The sequence below is a fragment of the Erpetoichthys calabaricus genome, chromosome 11 (genome assembly GCF_900747795.2).
Source record: "Erpetoichthys calabaricus chromosome 11, fErpCal1.3, whole genome shotgun sequence".
NCBI lineage: Eukaryota > Metazoa > Chordata > Cladistia > Polypteriformes > Polypteridae > Erpetoichthys > Erpetoichthys calabaricus.
The window spans coordinates 72,225,549-72,250,129 of NC_041404.2; the positions used below are offsets into that span (position 1 = coordinate 72,225,549).

General features: G+C 35.4%; 1 protein-coding gene across 1 annotated transcript in view; it reads right to left on the minus strand.

Annotated features, from left to right (window-relative positions):
* Positions 1-24,581, minus strand: part of slc6a8 (solute carrier family 6 member 8) — a 114,457-nt gene that overhangs the window by 15,586 nt on the left and 74,290 nt on the right. The window contains exons 8-9 of the mRNA XM_051933492.1: positions 19,900-20,024; positions 2,073-2,185 (exon numbers count right to left, since the gene is read on the minus strand). Coding sequence (XP_051789452.1) covers positions 2,073-2,185; positions 19,900-20,024 — 238 coding nt within the window. The remainder of the gene's footprint in view (positions 1-2,072; positions 2,186-19,899; positions 20,025-24,581) is intronic.

A 24,581-nucleotide genomic window follows, 5' to 3' on the forward strand; every position in this document is an offset into this window, starting at 1 on the left:
TGGCTCCTTTATATTTTTATTTTAAAGTAAAAAAACGTTAATATAGTGCTTTCATCTAAGCCATTTTAAGGAATTGTTCATGTATTTTCTCAACATTACCACACTTAGTTGCAATCAGTAGCTTTTCAAAATACATATGAATATAACATAAATGAATAAACCACTATTTGCAATTGCAGTCTGGGATTCTTGCCATGCCCTATAAAATCAGTCCAGGCCTTGCCTTACAAGTGGCACCACACACTGCTGCTAGGCACAACCTGCTTTGTTCATTACTGCCAATGTGCTATTATTTTCAAGCCTGTTCAAGAATCCTGCAGTTATTTGACTCTCCTTAAAAGACTATTGCAAATGAATTAGCCTGTTCATACAATTATTGTGTGCATTTATACACTTGCTTATTATATCAATTCTAAATTGATCATGTGTGAAGGAATGGGTGTGTGAATGATTGGTGCTTCATCTAATATTAAGTCTTGCCTTGTGCCAGGAGCTGCAGAGGCAGACTCTGGCTCATATAGTGGGCTGAATAATGAGTGGCTGGAAGTCTATTGTGCATCAATGTAATTATTTTTCTTTTTTTGCTCAAACTGTTTTGCAAGCAAAGCATTTGTCCTCAATCAGATTATTGAGGGTTTCAAAATATATTTGGTAAATAAAGCTAAACGGGCGTCTTTACTAACTTTGGAAGAAAAATGATGATGAATAAAATGAACACTACTGAATTAGAGGAAGAGACCCGTCTCCAATGAAAGTTGTTTATCAAATCAGTGGGACAGTAACAAGTAAAAAAGATGGAATTTTAGAAGGAAGCTCTGCCATACAGCCACTTAAAATACTGAATCATACTTTGCATTTCTGTATAAGCTTTACTGTAACATAGATAAATGTCTGAGTAAGTTAAGCCCTATTGTTAGATTTAATAAATTAGGAAGTGGGCAGCAGTGTGGCACATTGGTTAGATATGTTGCCTAGCAGTGCCAGGTGGGTAATTCTCAATTCTATATTGATTCAGTATGAAAGTGTGTCAGTGTGTTTATGAGTGTGCCCTGTGATAAACCAGTTCAACATCAACAACTGGTGTCAAGCATGTGCGGCAGGGAACCATCTTCGTGTATCTGTTAAGGGACAACAGAGGGTGCTGTCACTAACAGTAGCTTCTACTTTGCCCACAGTTCCGAGAAGGCAGCCAGAGAGCATGACTGACACACCTCCAATGCCCAGAGCAAGTCCCCTCTCTTCCAGTGTGGAACCATAAAACCAGAGGTTTCCCGGAAGATGGGATCTCATTTAAAACAGACCTTCATGGAGGTTTGAGTTCCCACGTCAACCACACGACTCCAGACAGAAAAATTAAAGTCTTGGGACACAGCTGGCTGTCTTTTTTGTTGCACCACCATGCACTCCCTTGCTTTTTTCATTCTATATTAAATGGGGTCACCCCGTTGGTGTCCTAATACTCTTTTTGAATCCCTTCTGGTTTGTACTGCTGGTCACACTTGTTTCCCAGTACTTCTGGGATCCCAATTTGTTTATTTAGAGGGATGCATCAATAATTTGGAAGCAGGAAGAGAATTTGACCAAATACTTATGAATCCTTACTACTGGTGAACTGCAGAACATGCAGCCCAAAGGCTTAAAGAAACTGTCACTAAGGAAACAAAAGTTTAATATATAGGGTACAGCTGTAATGCCTCAAAACTTTATGAGCTTATAAGACCAATGTGCTGAGAATAAGCATACAAGGCAGTTAACCCTTGCACAAAAAAAAAAAAACGATACTGCTTAAGATGCTGCTTATTTAAATAATTTTAGTGACTGTCATGACACCCTGGTTTGGTATTGAAATTGTTTTTAGATAAATGAATGCAGACATTTGCCATTTAAATTTGTAATTATCTGGAGAATATAAATTCTAAATTGTTTTCTCATAACTTCTCATAAGAAGTACTGAAAAGACCAGAAAGTAGGAATGCTAATTTTCATGTTTCTTTTTCTTCATATACCTGAAGAGCCCTATCTTTGTAGTTTCATTCTGTATTAACTCAGTCTCCTCCCATTCAGATACTCACCTGGCTGTCCAGTCCAAGAAGCAAAAGCATAAAGAAGAACAGAGCTGCCCAAAGTGGGGCAACTGGCATCAGGGTGACAGCCTTGGGGTATGCAATAAATGCCAGGCCTGGACCTGCAGATTAGGACGGAGAGAAAAAAGAGTTAGTGGAGGTATAGTACAACATAATAAAGTCACTTACACTTTTAACTGTCTGCCTATGCCATGCTGATTTAAGACAAAAATCACTTAAAAACCTTCCTATCCAAAAAACATAATTGGAAAAACTGCTTGTCTTACTTAAGCAAGAGTAGATCCATATGACAAGAAGCACTAAATTCACTACAGTGAGGTGGATACATAAATACAAAATATCCTGAATGTTTAAACTCTCATTTAAAGGAAAGCTGGAAGAAATAAAAAGAAAACCTAACATGCACCTCCTTCTGTTCATAAAGCTTTCAGCTCTTGCCTTAACAAACTAAACTAAACAATAATGTCCATTGATGTACAAAGAGGGACCCAAACAAATACTTTGTTTGAATTACTGAAATGTGAAATAGTCCCACATGAAATGTGATCAAAGAATTGTGGACTTTCATCATTTTTTTCTCCAAACATCTTATTAAGGTTGTTGGATATGTCCAGTAAAATGAAAACAGGTATCAGTACAGAACCTTGTGGGTCTTGTGGAGTAGAATATTTTTAACTTTTATTTTAAGCTTACTTTAGGGATATTTTTGCATTACTACATTATCGTTTTCATGTTTTCCTCTAGAAACTAATTTTCCAGTCTCTTAGATTCATTATGATACAGACCCATACATCAACCTGAACAATTTTGCAAAGTAAAAGTAAAAGAACACACAGCAAATGGAAGGAAGCCTTTATTGATGCTTTGTATATTGCCAAAAGATTACAGTAACCTTTTAAATTTGACAACATTAAACAATTTTGTGTAACAACTTGTTTCTAAATGATGAGTGTGCCTCTGAACTTAAGGAGTACATGAATTAGTCCACTGAAGTGTCTGAAATCTAAAATCCCTTGGCTGGTTCAAACACAGCTATGTTATACTGTAGGTGAGTGGGTCCTCCTTCAGTGGTTTTGGGAATCTGTGACTTCAAGAGCTTCATTTATAAAAGACAACCATCAGAAGGGCAAAAACAGCCTGGAAAAATAGATTGATTATGTAAAGGAAAATGAAAATGAAACAATTTCCTCTTCTCCAAAAATACTGTATGCTGATGTTGAAGATGGCACCTCTTTGAATGTAATGGTTAGTAACTAAATTTGTAACATTTCATGTCTCTTTTTTAATATATGTTGAATGACTAAAATAGCAATTATTTCTTATGGATCTGTTTGTCCTTCTGATTCCAGAAATCAACCAGCTGTTGAAAAGTTGTCATATTTTAGCATTCAAACACAGTTTAATCTTTCAGAGCATATATGCATTATCCGGTCTTATGGTGTGCATAGCAGGATATGTTACTTATCATGGGTGTAATAGTGAGAGAAAATAAAAAGGGGTTCTGCTTTTGCATTTCCTGGACAAACAAACTGAGGCTATTGCTGAACACAGCAGTGTCAGGAACACATTTGCATTGTTTCCATTTGATTCTTGAATGTTGTTAAAATATTTTTTATTATTTATATATTTTTATCATTGCTTTGATGGCATCATCAAATTAGCATTTTGTACTTTTGCTTGTCTACATGTTATCTAGTAATTTTTATGGGTGATGCCACAAATGATGTTGCATGATTGTTAGGAGTGTGATGCACATCATGCAACATATGACACCATGGCAGCCATAATATAAAGATGGCAGAGTGCGGTGTGATGTTTACAGACTTTAACAACAAATCTGAAATGGACAGAGTTCCTAAAGAAAACAAAACAAAAAAAAAAATAAGGAAATAGTTTTCTGTCACTGAAAATTCCTGGGTCAAATTTATAAAACTTGTGCACACACAGAAAGAGGCTCAAATGTGCATATGCAGCTTTACCTGCAAACACAATAATTTATAAAATAAAACTTGCGTAAACATATAGCAACTCTGACCCATTCTTATGTATTACTTCAGAGAAATTGGGAACTAATGCCACCTGTGACCAAGCAGGGAAATACAACCAAACCACCTAAATGATGACTCATGCGTATAATAATTCATATCACCAATCCGTTATTACAATGTGCATTGATGTGACAAATGTATTAAACTTTAAAAAGTAATAAATATGATTTATAGACTTTTAATTCCCTTTAAAGAGGGCTAATGCTATGTATTTGCAGTGAAGAGCTTTTTTGTTTTTTGTTTCAGTTTATATAGGCTACCTATTGTCACTTCTCAGGAGTGGAAAAACCAACACATTCAATAATTGTCAATAATTGCATTAAGTGAAAACCCAGGTGTGATTCTTTCCATGCAAACTGAGAGATATAAATGTCATACTCGATATGCCTATTCATATCCTAATGGTTTGACCCAATATGGGTTGTTTGGTGTAGCTTTAAGAATATATGGTCATGTATGAAGAGACTACGCTTTCAAGAACCAGCAGGATTTCTTGCCCAAGATGCAAACTGGCTTATGAGCTGATTTAGGCCCCCAAGATTTAGGCCATTCTCTTGGAACTGTGAGCTGAATTGGGTCCAGAATTAAAAAGACAGACTGGATAAAATCAGGCTATACCTTTATATATGCAGGTTTTAACAATGGCTGGCTTTCTGGCCACATGCACCTACCAGGGGAAACTGGCCGAATATCTCAGCTAAGCTTCTTCTCCATCATGCCTGCTGTGCTGGAAGCCATAAATTGACTGATGAGGTGCTATACTGTATGGTGTAGGTGTACAGGCTAACATAGAAAGGCATTTTGCAGCACTGTCTGGTTTTTGGAGTACTTCACTGCAATCATAATGCAATAAGGGCACTTTGTGAGAATGACACTGCCTCTGTTAACCATAAGCAGTTATATTCCGTTAACATAAAAATCATTTGTGATGCCAAGATGAGAGTGACAAACATTGTGGCTTGGTGGCCTGGGTCAGCAAACTCTATAAATTCAATTTTTTGGCATTTTTTTTGATGTTCTTATACTTTTATGCTCAAATCCACACAACTTCTTATAATTCAGACCCTTTGCTCACTATTGCCTATGTAGTGTTTTTCTATTCCTACAAAAATAGAAATACAATGTTTTCTCATATATGGAAAATAAAATCTGCATTAACTCTCTATTGTACTTGGAATGATTTCACATTTTAGTAATATTTAATATAATTTACAATGCTGACCCTTCTTCTTCATAACTTCTGCAATTCACTCTGGCATGCTGGTGGATATCAGCTTCTGGGCCAAATCCTGACTGATGCTGATCCATTCTTGCCTTTTTAGTGCTTGGAGTTGGTCAGACTTTGTGGGTTTCTACTTGTCCACCCACTTTTTGAGAATTGACCACAGGTTTTCAATGGGATTAAGATCTGGGGAGTTTCCTGGCCACGGGTCCAAACTTTCAATGTTATGATCTCCGAGCCACTTCATTATCACTTTTGCCTTGTGAAATGGTGGTCCATCATGCTGGTAAATACACAGATCATCACCAAATTGCACCTGGATTGTTGGGAGAAGTTGCTCTTGAAGGACGTTTTGATACCATTCTTTATTTATGGCAGTGTTCTTGGGCAGAATTGTGAGTGGGCCCACTCCCTTGGATGAGAAGCAACCCCACACATGGATTGTCTCAGAATGCTTCACTGTTGGCATGACACATGACTCATGGTTGCGTTCTCCTTTTCCTTCTCCAGACAATTGATTTCCCAATTGTCCCAAACAGTCGGAAGGAGGATTCATCTGAAAAATTAACTTTGCACCAGTCTTCTGCTGTCTGATCCTTGTACATCCTGCAGAATGTCAGTCTGTCCTTGATGTTTTTCTTGTAAAGAAGTGGCTTCTTTGCTGCCCTTCTTGACTCAAGGCTGCTGTCCAAACGTCTTTGCCTCACTGTAAGTGCAGATGCACTCACACCCACCCACTGCCAATACTGAGCAAGCTCTGCACTGGTGGCAACACGATTCTGTAGCTGACTTCTCAGGACATGGTCCTGGTGCTTGCTGGACACTGTTTGCTGATCATTTTTGCCAGGGAAAAATAGGTGAAAATGGGTTTTTGGGTTAACTTTTTACGCTAATGAAGCTCTTTGCAATTAATTAATATGAATCTGATCACTCTGCACAATAACATAAAAACAATGTGAATTGCCACCACAAAAACTGAAGCTGCAAATTTTGAAAAACACAACATTTGTGTCACTGCCAAAACTTTTGTCCACTACTGTACATACTATGCACTTACAAAAACAAAGAGAGGGTTGTCCTTGTTTTTGCATGTTATTAGCTTTAGATTTTGTGCCTTGTGGCATATTACTCAAAAGTCCACTACTTTCCCTCCAGAGCTAGAAGCATCCAAATAGGACTTGACAAGAGACAAGTTGATATACTTCATTAAATTCGCCGTGCAGGATGGGTTCCGAAAAATCCAGTATGCTAACAGTTACTGGAAATCTTGCAAAAACAATTAAATGTAAAATGCATCCTATAATAAGATGTGTAGGCAAAGAATACATGAAATGTAATTTTCTGTTAGTGTAATTGTGTGCCTACCCCGTTAAGAATATTACCCAGCATGATGTGTGGTTCAGACTGATTGGTGAGTTGGTGCTGGCCCCCATGATTCTGCATTTGATTAAGCAGGTTTGGCAACGTGCATATATTTAAGGAAGGCGATCTGAAACAGAGAGAGGATAGGAAAAAACAATGCCATGTACTATTGCAGAAACATAAATGTCTTTTATTATTTTTTGATTACATTATGCAAATGCAGGCTAAGAAAGAAAAGTGGAAGGGAGCTGCTGAATGCAGCCAATTGTAGTTTTTCCATGGTCCAAATGACAAAACAGTATTAAATACGACACTGAAGATACTAAGGCAATGTTACAGCTCAGTGGGTGTTACAATTTAATGGAAGGGCTGGAAGAAACTCACAGCCAAACCATCATTGCCGCAGTGTCTCCTGGCTTTGGGCACTTGCCGGAGGTGCCTTCCTAAATTAGATTTTTACAAAAACAACAAATTTTGAGCCTTAATAGTAATAATGGCACTTAATCTGTTGCGTGATTCTGAAATGAAACTAGTTGGGAATTACATAATTGACAGTAATAATAATACACAGTTCTAGACAAACAGATTGTACTTCCCACAAAAACCAAAGTTACTAAGATCTCTGCAAGGTACAAGTCTTAATATGAAATATTGCTGTATTTTTAATGCACAATTGTTATTTATGTGTTGAATGTAACACACTAAAAAAAATACAGTGATTGCAAGATGTGCAAAAGTCAGGGTACCCTGCAATTCAAGATTTTGTAACAACTCATTAGCCATAAATCCTAGCTGCCAAATGTTTCTTACTGTTAACCAGTCTTAGTTTGAGAACTCTTCTAAATGAAAAATGAAAGATATTCTTGGATCTTCTTGTATGCACAGCATGTTTCCAATCACCCCACAGACAATTCAATAATGTTCATGCCTGTGAAGTTTATTATGAAACTTTCATCTTGCATAAGTACTTCATTGTTGATTTTTAGGTAATTTTTGTATTGGTTTTCATCGTTATCTTTCTGAAATATCTATTCGTCATCTTCAAATTCTTCACAAATCCTGGGATAGTAGTTTCCAGGTTTTCTTGATATTTATTCGAATCACTTCTTTGCTGAACCAGCCCTCTATGAAGTATTTTGCCACACATCTCAGGATGTAACAGATCAAACCCCCTCCTCATCCCAATTTTGTTCCTTCAAATTCTTTGCATTGTTTTCTCCAAATCTCTATCTTTTTCATAGATCAGTTGACAATTCCTCTCTCAACACCACTGTATTTCAGATGTTTCTGGCTCATGTAAGTATTGTTTTGTATACTTTTGACACTGACATTTTTATAATGAGGTATAAAAAAGATTTCACTCTGGCGACTCTTCAATGCAGACCATTTTTGCAAAAGCTGTACAGTGGATCACTTCAGAATGAGCTGAACCTTTCTACTTCTTTCTTCAGTGATACAGAGGTTCTTAATTTACATATGGATCAGTTTGTGAGCATCTGATCAGACATTCTTTTGGCTCTTTCCGACTTTGCATTGACTTCAGTAGTTTTTATAACTTTCATTTCAAAATGATAGACAGAAGACTTTAGAGGTCTTTGTTTTCCCTTCCCTTTCTTTATAAGAGTAAATTACCTTTATTTTCCATTTAAGGCATACATTGCTGTTTATCATATACAGATGTCTGTTTTTGTGGTTATTCAGTTTAATTTTAAAATTTTAAAAATGCATTCACGTTTCAAAGGAAGTTTTTGCATTAATTTTGCAAAACTGTATGCAAAACAAAACTCAGCTAATTCACTGTCACTAGACTATTAATAATCCCTTGCACTAACCTCACAGATAACAGTATTATGAGGTAGTATTAAAGTGAACCCGTAAGTTTCTTCTTCACCCACGTATGTCCACATATGCCTGGCTATTCAACAAATGCATTAAAGGGTAAAACTCACTGGAATGTTGAATCGATAGGAACCACAATAACTAGGTTAAAGGCACAAAAGAAAATTCCTGTGCTCATTGAAAATGACAACTATATTTTAAATGATCTCTGTGCTCTTTGCCAACATTTCACTCACATCCATATACAATACTGTAGATAAGTGACACAATAAAGGAAACACCTATAGAATTGTCTTAATACAGAGTTTGAAACTTGAAGCCACGCAGATGGGTTCAGAGTTCCAAGTTCATATTTTCCAGGTGTCTGGAACTGTATTAAATTGATGTGACACTGTTTTTTCATTGGAAATGTAATAATAATTTGGTGTCTTGATGAGTACTATGGGAAACTTTGTAACAAACAGCTGAGAATTTCTCATAGTTGTGTTAAAACCTGATAACAGGTTTATGGTTTATTGCTTTCTTATGCTCTTTACATCACTCACTGGCCTTGTTTGAATGATGTGTCTTGTTTGGATGATGTTATCCAAGAATATTCAACAAAAAGCAAAATTAATTTCCTCACTGTAGAAAGAATCTGATCACATAAAATTTCTTTTTTGGCACTTATTCTGCCCCTAAAAAAGTAAGGAGGCCTATAGACATCTTTTGGTGTGTACCTTATGTCACTCGCCAGCAAGTTAACGAATTTCTCATGTGATGAGATGGCCTCTTGCCACTGCTTTGTAGACTGCTGCTTATTACCTTTGTACCCAAAGTACATTTTAGGTGCAGAAACTGATTTGTGCATTGCAGCATCATCAAGGTATACCTTTCTGAGGTGATCCCAGCAAGTTGATGAATGTTCCTGCTTCCATCTTAGATTGACACTTGCAGTCAAATGACTCATGTCTGTCTGCACTTTCTTGCACCTTGAATCAAGGCACAAATATCACAGAAGTGTTTAATATCTGGTTCATAGCTGTTATGCTGTTCTTTACAACGTCAAGGCTAAAATTGCCTTAGCCATTGAAATCTTAAATCATTTATGCTTCTAGTAAAAAGGCCCCAACAACTGACCATCTCTCTGATCATGGTGGTCTCTTCTTTGAGTCATGTTAGTCAACATAATGAGCAACTGGGTCTGATCAGCATTTTCATAAACATAAACTTAAGCATGATAGAATGTTAGTTGCATAATGAACACAAACTGTGTAGAAACACCATCGATCAACATCATTTGTTACCCTAATTTGTGCCAGTGTTTTCTTTATTTGGTCAATCACCCATATTAAAAAAAACAGTCTAGGCCTTGATAAATATTATTTTATATGATTCTGTACCCTTCAACATAATAAAATATAGAAATGCACATATTCAAATAATAAAATTGAATATAACATGTAAAAGCTGTACAACAATGGTAAATTAAAGTAATTATCTTTTAACTGTTAGCTACAAAGATCAATACAGTTAAAGATTGTATTGTATTATACTGCATTATCTGACACAGGAATTGCCTAAATATTTGAAAGACAAAGATAGCTGAAATTCTACTCATTGAAGAAAACACGCACCCTTATATCTATGCACAAGGCTGTTCTACAAAACGTCATATAAAATTAGATATTTATGTTAAAAATCTGTCTTAAAATACACTGATTTAAATTAAATTTACAAGTAAAAAGTTATTTACATTTGCAAGAGTGTTTAATCTGCACAAAACATTCATTCAGTAAAAGAAGCAAAAAAATGCAAAAGAAGTATGGCAAACTGGGTCAAACATTTTATAATGTTGTCTGACAGGCTCTCTTTCTAACACTACTGCAATTATTTCTACACTACATAATGTTCTAATGATACATAAAAACTTTCTGACTCACCGGAGGTGGTGGAGGTGCTGCTCTTTGACCTGTAGCCTGAAGGGACGCTTCATAACTAGAGCGCGACCCTTTCCCACTCACAGGCGGCCACGTGATGGCAGTGGATTGTGGGACTTGTAGGCTCAGGCTGCGAAAGTCGTAGGATAGAAGCATGTACTCAAACTACAGGTTTTATACATCTTTTTCTTCCAAAATTTGACACGTTCAATTGAAAACTGTTCTAACACTGCCTAAATTATGGATATATAAGAAATGAACCCAATACAATTCTTTCATTTATCATTAGAAGCGGGTTTTAATGATGTCCATTTCATATGATATCTTCTTAAGCTTATTATGATTGAATAACTGTATACATTAATATAATCAGGGACACAAGATCACACAACAGATGATATCAGCATTTAAAAAAACAAATTAGCAAGTTAGCTATACTAATTCATTAATTCTAAAGCACTTGAATGACAATTATCTTTCTTTACAGGACAGCAGCTATTAATGCAATCCACTCCCATTCCTTCATTGATTTATTGTACATGTGAATGATCCTTACAATATCCAATGACCAGAGTCTTTTTCTGACACTGTCACACCTGTTACACTTGGGAAAGGCTATAATAAATAATATTCACCTTTAAAGGATTCCATGGAGCACTGGCTTAGGACAGCACTGTGGTCAGGAAGAAGAAGCACTTAAGTAGGAGCAAGACTAATCTGAGTGTTACTAAAACTGTCTGGCTGTAAGGGATCTCTTTTACAGGGCGATTTTGGGAGGGTGGTGGGGGAGGAACGTCATTATTGCTTACATTTACTTTTGTTTGATTTTTTTTTTACAATTGTTGTTTTTCATATTAAAGAATATTTTAAATTAAAATAAACTAATCTGAGTATCTTGGGTACACGATCTGGTATTATGTGATGGAACCCAGAAGTACTTGATTATCACACCAAAAACAAAATGGTGGCTTGATCCTTTCCTTTGAAGTAGTGGTTACTGTACTCACTTTTAGAAACTGGATGAAATTACTTCAAATCTCTTACCACTGGGAATCAAGGGGAATGTTTGGGTTCACATTCTCCTGAAGTAATACTGAATACTCAAATGTTGCATTTGTAAAACTTTAATGTAATGCACCCTTATTTCAATTGTCAAAATGTTTTTCATTCATTAGAATGCATACTGTAGGTACAATCAAAATTTTAAGTCACTGAAAGCATGCAAGATAAATATGGCATTTCTAACATAATGCAATAATATTTTAATTATTATAAACTTGAAAGAAATTATTTCCCAGTTCGGGGAAAACAGCATTCCTTCATCCATCGATCCATCCATCGTTCCATCCATCCATCCGTCCATTCTGCTTTTCCATTACAGGGTCAGGCCTGTCACACCTAAGCCTCTGTGCATATGCTCATTAACAATGGGCCAATTTTGAGTCACCAATTATACTATGAGGGTATCTTTGGACTGTGTAAAGAAAATGAAGATCCCCGAAGAAACCCCCTTCAACACACAAAGATCATTCTGTACCCCACTTACAAACAGTTAGTGCTGGATTTGCTAAAGTACAGGCATGTGTGTGTATAATGAGAAACCCCAAACGCTAATGATAAAAAGCTCAAGGACATATAGTTGTAAATTAGTATAAAGGACAACACTGCTCAAAAACTATAAAAGGACAAGCTGTGCTGTTGTAAAAATTTCAGCAACAATTGGGGCAAGTAAAGATATTAGAAAAAAAATTTACAGGCATAAATGCAACGCCTCTTGACTGTAGTAGATGAAAACAAAAGTCTGTACTATTTAGGAATATCAGGCACAAGATGTCAGATTATAACAATAAAGAAACGCTGGGAAGAGGCTACAATGGAGACAATTACATTTCACTTATGGAAAGAATCAGCCTGAAAAGTAAAGCTTCTTTAACCTGTATGGGGTTATGGAATACAAGAGCCTATCCCAAATATAATGGGTGCAAGACATGAACCACGGCGGCAGAAGTGCTAAATCTCAAATTAAATAACAAACTGAAGCAGGTTTTTGGTCAGTTCTGTAAGAAATATTGCACTAACATGGCAAACACATGAAAATGGCACAGTCGGTACTGCTATCTGCTACATCCCTGTTGTGCTCTTCAGGTTATAGCTTTTTTTGTTAATTATTACTAAATGCATAAAATGGAATGTATCTTTATTTAATCTGAAAAAATTGTGACATAAAAAATATGCAAAATTAATTATGTTATTTAATGAACAATGTTAAAGTTTATATAAACCAAAGTGAACCTTAATAAGACCCAGTTCACACTTTAATCAATCATCTGTGAAGCACTGATAGGTCATTCTGAAAATAAAGTTGACAAGCATTAGTAGCTTATGAATTTAGATTGTTTATAATGATGTGCTGCACATTCAATATATTGTATATTAAATCAATGCACTCAAAACCTGGGCTAAATATTTTCTCTTTTCCTTTCAAAAGACTTGTTTTTTCCTGACAAACTGAGAACTTTAAGATTTCATAAACACACACCTTATAAACCATACATGCATAAACATAAAACGTATCATTAAACTCGTGCCGTTAATCAACTGAATCACAATTACCAAACTAAGCTTTATATGCATAATTCCTCATCTTTTATTAATGAAAAAATGCTTTAAACTACATATTTAAAAAATTTGCCAAACAACAAGTAACACATATGCAAAAAATCATAATTACCGTAATATAATCTAATATTATGCTATGCAATAATGTAATTATAAAAATATAAAAAAAAGAACAAATAGTTTCTCAATATCTTCTCCCAATTTATACCTTATTTCTTCATAATAATTTGTGATAATTACAAGTTCCCTATAAATAAGAATAGAAGCTCCTAAAATTTACTGTGCACCGTTTTGAAACAAAAAGGAGGTGTGAATTTATAATGATTAACAATGCAAGAAACAAAATAGCAAGCACTTTTGTGCTGGTTATGCTAGCTTTATTACTATTTATATTCACTGTAGCATTGCATTTGCTTTGCCCTGAGAGTTGAAGTAAATACTGAAATAACCAAGAATTTTTAATTCATAAATGTGACAGTGATGTTCAATATTTTTTATTTTAAATTGAGGATACAAATTTGAAGTACACTACTGTATTGCATTTGTTTTTAAGTTTAAGCTGCTGTCCCATAAACAACCTAATCTTAGCTCAACAACGTCACAAGTGGAAGCATGAAGCATTTGTGAGTTGATTAGTGAACCTGGGATGGAAACACTTTCACCTGAACTTGCAGAGAGCCCACAGAACAAGACAGACTGTTGCTTTCTGCATGGCCCATTTCAGCTCTGACATTGAGAGGCCAACAGCCTCTTGTGTTAGTGAGCCTTGAGTTTTGACAGAGTAAGAAAGGCCGAGGTTCAGGTCTGACAGGGACATTCCTAGACATTTGTATTTTTAACATGGCTAAAAATAAAGTTTACGAGGAAGTACTCCAATATCATGCATTATCTCTTACATGATTTTATGATTTTTTAGTTGTTATGAGAATTTAACAATGTTTGAGGACATGGTACAAAATTACCTTTGTGCATATCAGATCTCAGTGGGGTTTATTTCTACATGTCAAAATAGAAGATACTATTCTATTTATTTCAAAATTTACTTACAAAATTTTAAAGAGTGTTTAAAAAATCATGTAACCTATGCAAAGGATAACCTCAGTCAGTGTTAAATAGATGGTTTAATTCTGAGATATAAATTACAATTTACAAATGTACAGTTAGCCTTGCTACCACAACTGACTGAACCCATGTTTAGCTCAAAGTGCCACCCCATAATCCATCTGAATATATCAGTAATGTCAGCTATGTCATTATCCATTATCCTCAATAATCTGCTAATCCATCCCATTTCTAGATGTACAGATTCTATAACAGGGCAAGCAGGAGCCAGAGATTATACCAGATGACTCATAAACAAGATAACGCTGCTACCCCACAGCACATTATTATTATTACCACCATCAGTCCTCTAAAGGGTAGGTTGCCGTTCAGAAAAATGAACTAATTTGACTGTTGCTTTTGTTCAAAGTGGCTTTCAATATTTTAAAATACTGGAAAGTCAGTGGGCGGCACGGTGGCGCAGTGGGTAGCGCTGCTGCCTCGCAGTTGGGAGACCTGGGGACCCGGGTTCGCTTCCCGGGTCCTCCCTGCGTGGAGTTTGCATGTTCTCCCCGTGTCTGCGTGGGTTTCCTCCGGGCGCTCCGGTTTCCTCCCACAGTCCAAAGACATGCCGGTTAGGTGGATTGGCGATTCTAAAATTGGCCCTGGTGTGTGGGTGTGTTTGTGTGTGTCCTGTGGTAGGTTGGCACCCTGCCCAGGATTGTTTCCTGCCCTGTGTTGGCTGGGTTTGGCTCCAGCAGACCCCCGTGACCCTGTGTTCGGATTCAGCGGGTTGGACAATGGATGGATGGAAAGACAGTGCAAAGTTAAGCCAAAAGCTAGAAATATTCAAACAACATTGAACAAATGTCATGCAGCTTAATGAAATAGGAAGACTTAATTAATATTAAAAAAAGTAAGTTATTTAGCTGGTAAATGCCTTAGTAAGACACTACATTTTTTGAATTATGTTTGCAAGAGTTTATATATTAAAGAATTTAACAGATATTTCGAGAGTACTATTGCTTTTATTTTATTATATTTTACATAAACTGAACTGTTTGCTTTTTTGTGTTTTTCAATGTCTGGATAATAACTTGTAAATATACTGTAATATTTAATCTAGTGCTTTATTTTTTATTTTTTTCTACTTCTTATGAAAATGCTGATGCACAGTAACTAACTTTATAGACTTAAAACTGACTATTGTTTATCGATCCATATTTCAATTTTCAAACGCACTGGTTCTAAATAACAAAAATATTTAATATAACACCTTCTGAGAGCAACATTACAAAGTACTTTACAAAGCAAAAAAACAAAGACAATTCAAACAACAAGATATGGTAACTATAGAAAGGCTTTAAAGAAACAATGCCTTTAAGTGTTAAAGGATATATGAAAGTACTAAAAGGAGTGAGTTAATCATAAAGAAAACTGCTTCCAGACTAATGTCAACGCTTTTTTTGCGTATTTTCAAAAAATCAAACAAATAAAACCAACATAATTGTATTTTCTTACAAACATCTGTCCTTTAATCTCTTTTACGTAATTTATTTACGTTTCATATAGGCATCACAGATAGCCAGAACCAATCTTTGTCCTATTATCCAAAAAAGACAAACGAGATTAACAACGTGTACAAGGGTAGCGCGTATAAAACAACTCATATTTACTGAAAGGGATGAAATCAAATGCATCTCATTGTGTTCATGTTCACCATAAGTTGCATATAGAATAGAATTAGTAATAAGGAAAAACAACAAACGTGTTGATCACAGCAGAGTGATAATTGCACTGCTTTGCAGGTTTTTATATATTTAATTGCACTTTGACTTACAACTTCAAAGTTCTGTGTTTAAATCACTCTTTGTGTGTGTGGGATTTTCTCCAGGCCCTCAGATTTTTCTCCCAATCCCCAAGATATCTGCATTAGTTTAAGTGGTGACTCCGAATCAAACCCAATATGAGCAAGTAAGTGTATGCATATGAATGTTAAGACTGGCACCTCATTCAGGGCTGGTTTTTATTTCGTGCCAAATGCTGCCAGGATAGGCTCTGAGACCACAACCCCGAAATGGATTAATTGGGTTCAAAAATAAATGGATGGAATTCTATTTGAAATGTAAGGGGGCAAAAGAAGACATTTCAAAAAATTTCTAAAACATCTGCTTAGTGATTTGTTTCTTTTCCTAGTTTCTATTGCTTTAATCTCATTTGTTGGCATACTGTATAACAAGGCAAAATTACTACTCCTGTTCTACAGACATAAGAAAGTTGTGTTTGTCTAGCATTTATAGGATGTTAGCTTTGTTACCTGCAAACTGCATGCTCGCACTTCTCCTTTCCTACGTTAGATTTGCGAGTGCATAGCATATGCATATGAGAAAGACAAAATATCATTTACGTGGAACATAGCTGAATCTGGCCCACTGTATAAGGAAAGAAATAATTAATATATGTAACCTCTCTAGATTAACATCCAAACATATCTGAGTGTGTTAGTCAATATACACTATACATAATTAAAAGTGACACAAATTAAATTACACAGAAATTTTACATTTATGCAGTTATGAAAGAATGTGTATTCTAAAAGAATTTGAGAAGTCTACTAAATAACAACTGTAAAAAAAAACATTATCTTGAGCTATTCAAGCATCATTTTAATATTAATGATTGATGTATTTTACTTTTTCATCAAGAGGTTGATGTAATCCTTTGTAAAGGTGTATTGATTTTGAATTAAACCTCACATCAGTTAACCTCAGAGTGAGAACACAAACTTGGATCCTCAGATGCCTAATTACTGTGGTATGCTCCATGCCATCTGGACCATGCTTGTCTGTCCACTATACACCACCCCTTTGGGACATCATTCCACAAATTATGCCCATTTTCCTACCCTAAATCTCAGTCTTTTTTCTTTATATTTGTTACCAACGTTTTTATGTGTGGTATTGCTTAGTCCCACATATCCCGACCAACTACTCTTTAGTCCCTCCCATCTGACAAGCCTGTTCACTCATTCATTTAGCTCCTAATTTGCTTCTAGTCACTGGATTATCAAAATAAGAAGCTGGAAATGAAAGGAAGACTTCCTCTGAATCTCTCTTTTCTTGTTTTATCCATTCTCCATTTGCATTTGCCATGCTTGCTTTAAGGCCTGAAAAGTGAAGCACATATGCCTGATTTTAAGACTATGTGGTTCATGTTGGCTCTCTTGAGTCAGATGAAAAATATGCATAGCAGCTACATAATGCCACTAGAATGTGCCAAGTAAAGGCCATTGTGTAGGCCTGCCATATTCAGAGTGTGTTGCTCATATTCAGTCTGAAGGTCATTGGCAGTGTGACTTTCAGTGTGGGGATGAGTTTATAGATCCATAATGTCACAAATTGCTGATCTTGGTACATTACAGCCCTGGTCATCTGTTTTTTTCACCATCCACTTTCAAGAACTTTAGGGAGGTGACAGCGGGTATTTCTCAGTCTCTCTGATAATTTTGGTAAGATCATGACACACACGAGATTCATAGTGGGAGCCACAATTTGAGCTTGTAATTGCTTCAGTTCAGTGAGTGCCATGTCCTGAATGATGCAAATCCAGTAAATGTTAGATTGACGAAGAACTGACTTGGTGGAATTAAATCTAAATGTCATTTATTTACCTTGTAGCTGATATAGCTACTGCACAAAGCAGAAACAAATTAAATAGAGTTGTCCATCAAATTCAGAAATCAAAAGTGAAAACTGTGGTCCAGATGGTTTTAGAAGATCATACTGCTGAAAACTAACATGATGGGCAATAAACACAAAATGGCAGACCTTTTTGTCAAGGAGCATGTAACAAGCCACAGAAAAAAGAACTCTGAGAAATTAGCTTGTGTTACGTTTGACTTAGAAGAACATGCAGTTAAAACTGACAGAAAGTTCAACACAAACCTATAACAATATTATAAATGCTTTTTAATTCATTTAATGTCTGAAGTCTCTGATAAAATGTATATGTAGATTTTGTGGGTAAAACGTGTTAGTGACTTAAAAAAAATCAATAAAACTGTGTTGCTTTTTACTGATTCATTCAATATATAAAACGCAAACATAAACTATGACTAGCTCAAACAAAAATATAGTGAATGATGTCCAAAAGACATCCAATAGACTGTAAATGTCAGAAGAAATGCAACAATGAACAAATACTAAACTCACTGAGTTAAAAATAACAGAAATGTGTATCTTTCCTTCCACCTGTCGGGAAGTTGTGTTTTAAACTCAATATTATAAATGAGATGCCAACTAAGGATGATTCTCTAAATATTAAACTGCTTTAAGGAGTTAAAATAGTATTTACCAGAGATTCTATCCAGCTTATACTTCTTGTATCCTAAAGGCCATTTAAATTTGGTCTTACTTAAAATGAGACTGAAGTCACATTTTACCTAGCCTCTAGGTTATGCTGCTGTGCAAACTTGCATAGTAATTTTTTTGTAATTGGTATGCCTGCTGAAAGTCATGTTTATGGTACCTGTGTGGGCCCTCACTCTATTGTGTATGTCTTCTATTATTCTTGTACCTCTGGCCATGTGTATTTTACTAATCAGGACATATGGACTCACACATGTTGGGAAAAGTGACATCATCATGGATTGGTTTCAGTGTTTGGGCTGGCTTTGTTGCTTCACTTATCACTGCTGTAGTCTTGAGGCACTTGCCTGAGCAGTATTGTTAGTGTATTACTAAAGACCTCAAGAAATGATATGGTGACAAGCTGGTGCAGACATATAATGCCTTCTGTTATCGCAAGGATGGTGAACCTACATAGGAGTCCTTTTAAATGGGAATTGCACAGAGACAGGATTTTTTGTAATAACTAACGGAGACCATATGCTCTTGTAGTTGTATAAATTTTTTACATTTACTTACTTCACTTAAATTTTGTAATAACCTTTAAAAGTTGGGTCTGTTTTTTAGTAAAGTGAATGGATGTTGTCACATTTATTGAATACAATGAATTTATTGTAATAATCTAATGCTTAACTATAAATTTGGAAAGGGGAACATTTAACAAATACATTAAAATTACATGTTTTACTATTTATTAAAAACAAAGGTATTCCAAATAGTATATATCCATAACAGACATCTTGCTCGCTAGAGAGGTTATATTTTATCTTAGTAAGTGAATCTAGCTGCAGCTAGTTGAGAGTCTTAGTATAGTCTCTGTGGCATCAAACACCACTAAGCAAACGGTGGTATCCTGTGTAGCTGTTATTTATAACATGAGTGCAAGTTAAGACTGAAGTAGGATGTCTTCATTCTAAGATACTGTGTATTAAATTATACAATTTACTATTAGAATGTGTATACATCCAAACTCTGACCTTCAGTGCAGTATTGTTTATGAATATCAATTATTAACATAACAGATTTACTTTTTTCATGTCACACTTGTTGCATTGTAATGAAGTATGGCTCTGTTTAGAAGTCTCCTTGAAGACCATAAGGAACATCTTTCAGGAATGGCAGTTGTAATTCTTGAGGTAACCGTTCCATTATTTGAACCAGCATTAACAATAATAAAGTTAAAGCATTATGATAGTTATATATGAAGGATTACAGCAATCTAAAGACACATTTTTGCAATTCTAACACAGAGCCAACACTTAAAAAAGATTGGATCAACTTCTAATACATATTTTTAATAATATAACTATTATCTTTTTGATTGTCAAAAAACAGAAATATGGTAAACTTCTACTGTACCTGATTCAGCAACCTTAGAAATATCCACACCTTGCTCTGAAGCCATAAATCCCAGAATAGAGAAGACAACAAACCCAGCAAAGAAGCTGGTCCCACTGTTAATAAGAGATATGATAAAGGCATCTCTGCAAGACAAAAATAAGAGTAGTGTATTACAGTGTACCCTGGTGCATTTGCTGTTCCCCTCTTGTCAGAAACAAGCTGCTCAATATTTTCAGTTGTTCAAATTTAACGGGAATGACTGAATAACTCAAAATGTCTAAAATCAAGGCTACTACATTAATCAGAATATTACCTAATGAAGTGAAATTTTTTTAATTGATTCCTGATCCATAAAATATACCCTACCAAATCTTGTGGTATCTACAAGTTCAGGTCCTGATGAAATAATTTGCCTTTCTCTTTACAATTACTGTATACAGTATATGGATTTCTAATTACTAATCATTTCTTTACTGTGAAATTAGATTTGACTTGACATAGATTAGTGATGAAATTTAGAAGATAAAGGACAATTACTTTAGAAACAGCAACTATTATAAAAAACATAGCTTATAATAAACTTTGTGATTCCTAGGTAATACAGATTTTAGTTTTTTTGCCAAAATATCCACGAAAAAAAGTAAAACAAAACAAAAAGAAAAAAATAGTAAACACATAAATATGTTCTGGGGGAGTAGCTGAGGGGATGTATCTACCAACTAAAAAGGATCAGAAGTTCCAATTTGTCAAATAAGAACTGAGATAAAATGAAAAAAGGTGACACTGTGTTTTATGAGCATAAAGTTTTAAAAGAATTAATTGGATAATTCTGTACTTATCAGTTCACTTATGTTGCAAAATATTACAAAATGTATATACTGTACTTGCAAAATATGCATACATTTTTGTGATATTCTGTGCCACTTTGTAATTACTATTACAGTTTAGAGAAATGTATTAAATTGATCTGTAAGGCAAAAGCAATTGTTAATTATATTTTGAATAGGGCTTTTATTTTTGCTACACTCTACAGTATATACTTTAAATAAAACTAAGTAGTGAATTCAGCTCCCTGAGGGATACTGTCCATCTGTGACTACTTCGCACATAGGGAATAAGGATAAGAAATAAAGGTAATAAAGAATAAGGTTAAGAAATGCTCTAGAAAACTTGTTCTTATTTTTATATAAACAATAACAATTATGTATAATAATAATAAAAATAATAAGTAGAATCTGCGGTGGGTTGGCACCCTGCCCGGGATTGGTTCCTGCCTTGTGCCCTGTGTTGGCTGGGATTGGCTCCAGCAGACCCCCGTGACCCTGTGTTCGGATTCAGCGGGTTGGAAAATGGATGGATGGATAATAAGTAGAATGTGACAATTAACAATTATCAAAAATAGTAGACACATATATAAATGATGTGCTACTAAAAGTGTTGGTCAGAATACTAAACCATAGCAAGGAAGTATGTACTTGGCTATATCTATTGTCTGAAACTACATAATCTCAGAAAAAGATTATTTAATTTTATATTTATGTTTGAGTGAAGTAGATAGTTAATTAGGGCTTATAAGAAAGACTGGCAACCAAAGACTTTATATCAGAAAAAAGCAAAGTTTGAAGCCAAACTAAAAAAGAAATTACTAGATAAACTAGTTTTCTCTCTCTCTATAAGGATTTCCCCCTTAACAAAGTAAGTTGGGACAACACTGCACCATTTGGCTTTGCTTTAAACAAGCGTGGTTTATATGCTGTATACACATGTAGCCATCCTCCCTAGTGATGTGAGACATCATAGCAGTCAATATACAAAATGGTGAATAAATTACCTTATCATTGTAGACAACAAAAGGTAATAAATAAACAAAAAATAACATAAAATTACAAAACATGATGTTTTTCATTTGAACACATCCATCTTCTGACCCCATTTTGTTCATTACAGTATAGAGGAGAGGCACAATTCATACAGAAAGAGGAGAGACTGGGAATCAAATCAAGGTTCCTGGTGCTGTGAGGCAGAACTTCCATAAAAGGAAAATATGGTTTACAATAGTAACTTTCATTCTTTCATTTCACTTAAATATGTATAATACATTTCTTTCACCAGGTGACTCTCAGTTTACTGCCATAACAACCTCTTTCCAGTATTTTCTTTACTATAGTTTATATTTTTCTAATGTCCTTTTGTTGTTTTTTCTAAAGGTTAAGAAAAATACTCTTAGGCTAAACACAAAGTGCATGTATAGGCATATTTGTAGTAGCATTTGGAATTTATCAGCTTATTCGATCAAATACTAATAAGTACAAAATATATGATATTTTACTAAACTTAAAATCTGTCATAGCATGGCAAGGAGTTATCACATGCTGTCTGATCCACTTGTAAAGATACGGGTATTATAATTATACATCCTTTTCTTTACTTGGACGCTATATGTTTATGTTTTAATTACAGTTATAGACGTGAGTGTGTGGAAGTAATTAAAGTAGGTTTTGTTTTTTGTTTTTTTCTTTCTTTTACTACCCTAAAGGAGACTGTTTAACATCATACCCTTGGTTTATTGTTATTTCTATTATTGCATTAGGATTTACTATGCTTATCCTAGACCACTTTTTAACACCATTCCCAGGGTTCATTATTGTGTTATCTTAATATTTTAAAATTGCTGAAGATCATATTTTAAGTTTAAAGACTGTTAATTATTATATTTTTGGCAGATAGTATTTAAACTTTAACTGCAATAGATATCTCTACTTTTTAATTCTCAAACGCCGTCAGAGGACTGGGACATTGTGAAGTGGGGTCTAGCCTCATGTGGGGAGGCAAAATGGGGGGGTGGGGGGATGAGGGAGGAGAGAAGGAGAGCAGGCTATATCTAATCTATCCTTTTAATCCTTATAATTATAACCATCAGCGCAACAATAGGCTGTATGGCAATAACCCGTGGGGAAATCGGAAATTAAGATTAAAACTGCCTCACTACCAGTTAAGACTATAGAATGACATTAAAAGTTCAGAATCAATGTCTCCATGATGGGACAGTTAATTTTGTGAGCTGGAATGTTAAAGGCCTGAATCACGAATTAAAGAGAAAGAAAGTATGCTCTCACCTAACAGGCTTAAACGCTAAAATAGTATTTTTACAGGAGACCCATTTACTAAGCAAGGATCAGTTCCGGCTACAAAAAGACTGGACTGGCCAAATTTTCCATTCTAGCTTTACAAACAAAACTAGAGGTGTGGGAATTCTCATACAAAGAACAGTCCCATTTGTAGCATCAGATGTAGTATTGGATCCTGAAAGGAGATATGTGATGGTCATGGGCAACGTATTTAACTGTAAAATGATTCTGATAAATGTTTATGCACCCAATGTCGATGATAAGGAATTCATGCAAAATCTATTTGCATCCATTCCCAATGTGAACACTCATAAAATTATAATGGCTGGGGACTTTAACTGTGTTTTAAATCCACTCTTAGATAGGACTCCTGCCACAGGGGGGATGACATCTAACACTGCAAAGACAATTACACAGTTTGTAACTGACCACAACTTATCAGACCCCTGGAGGTTTCTAAACTCAAACTCAAGAACATATTCGTTCTACTCACCAGTGCATCATAGCTACTCAAGAATTGATTATTTCTTTATAGATAATAATATCTTGCCTATGATTAAATTAAATGTACGACAGGGCGGAGTGGTGGCTCTGAGGCTAAGGATCTGTACTGGTATCCCAAAGGTTGCCGGTTCAAATCCCCGTCACTGCCAAAAGAAATCCTACTCTGCTGGGCCCTTGAGCAAGGCCCTTAACCTGTAATTGCTCCAGGGGCGCTGTACAATGGCTGACCCTGCGCTCTGACCCCAAGGGGTATGCGAAAACTACCAAATTCCTAACACAAGAAATTGTGTAAGGCAAGATAAAGAACAATTGTTATCTCCGACCATGCACCTCTAGTTTTGGAGCTAAAATCATTATGCCCCTCACACTCACCTCGCAGATGTCGTATTAACCCACTTCTATTAGCAGACGAGAACTGTACAGAATTTATATCCAAACAAATCAGCTTCTTCCTAGAGACAAACACACCCTCAGAGGTTTCTGCAGGAACACTCTGGGAAACTCTAAAGGCCTTCTTAAGAGGACAGATTATTTCATATCTTTCCCACAGAAATAAGTCAGAAACCAAGAAAGTGTCAGAGCTAAGAAGCGAAATTACTACAATAGATGAAGAACAAGCCAGGCGTCCAAGTGAGGCTCTTCATAGGAAAAGGCAGGCTCTGCATACAGAACTCAACATCTTGACAACTAAAGAAACTAAACAACTTATTTATAAATCAAGACATCATTACTATGAACACAGAGAGAAAGCTACTAAGCTTTTAGCTCAACAAATCCACAAGCAAGAAGTTCGCAATGCAATCCCAGTAATCACCAACACAAATGGAGATGAAATCATTGACCATAAAAATATAATGCACACATTTAGAGACTACTATAAAACCTTATATTCTACTGAGTTTAAAGAAGACAACACACAATCTAATACATTTCTGGATACATTGCAGATACCACAAATACTGTAGATACTTTTAGTGCTGAGGAACTGGATAAACCTCTGACCCTATCAGAATTACAAGATGCTATAAAGTCACTTCAAGGCAGGAAATCAGCAGGCCCTGATGGCTA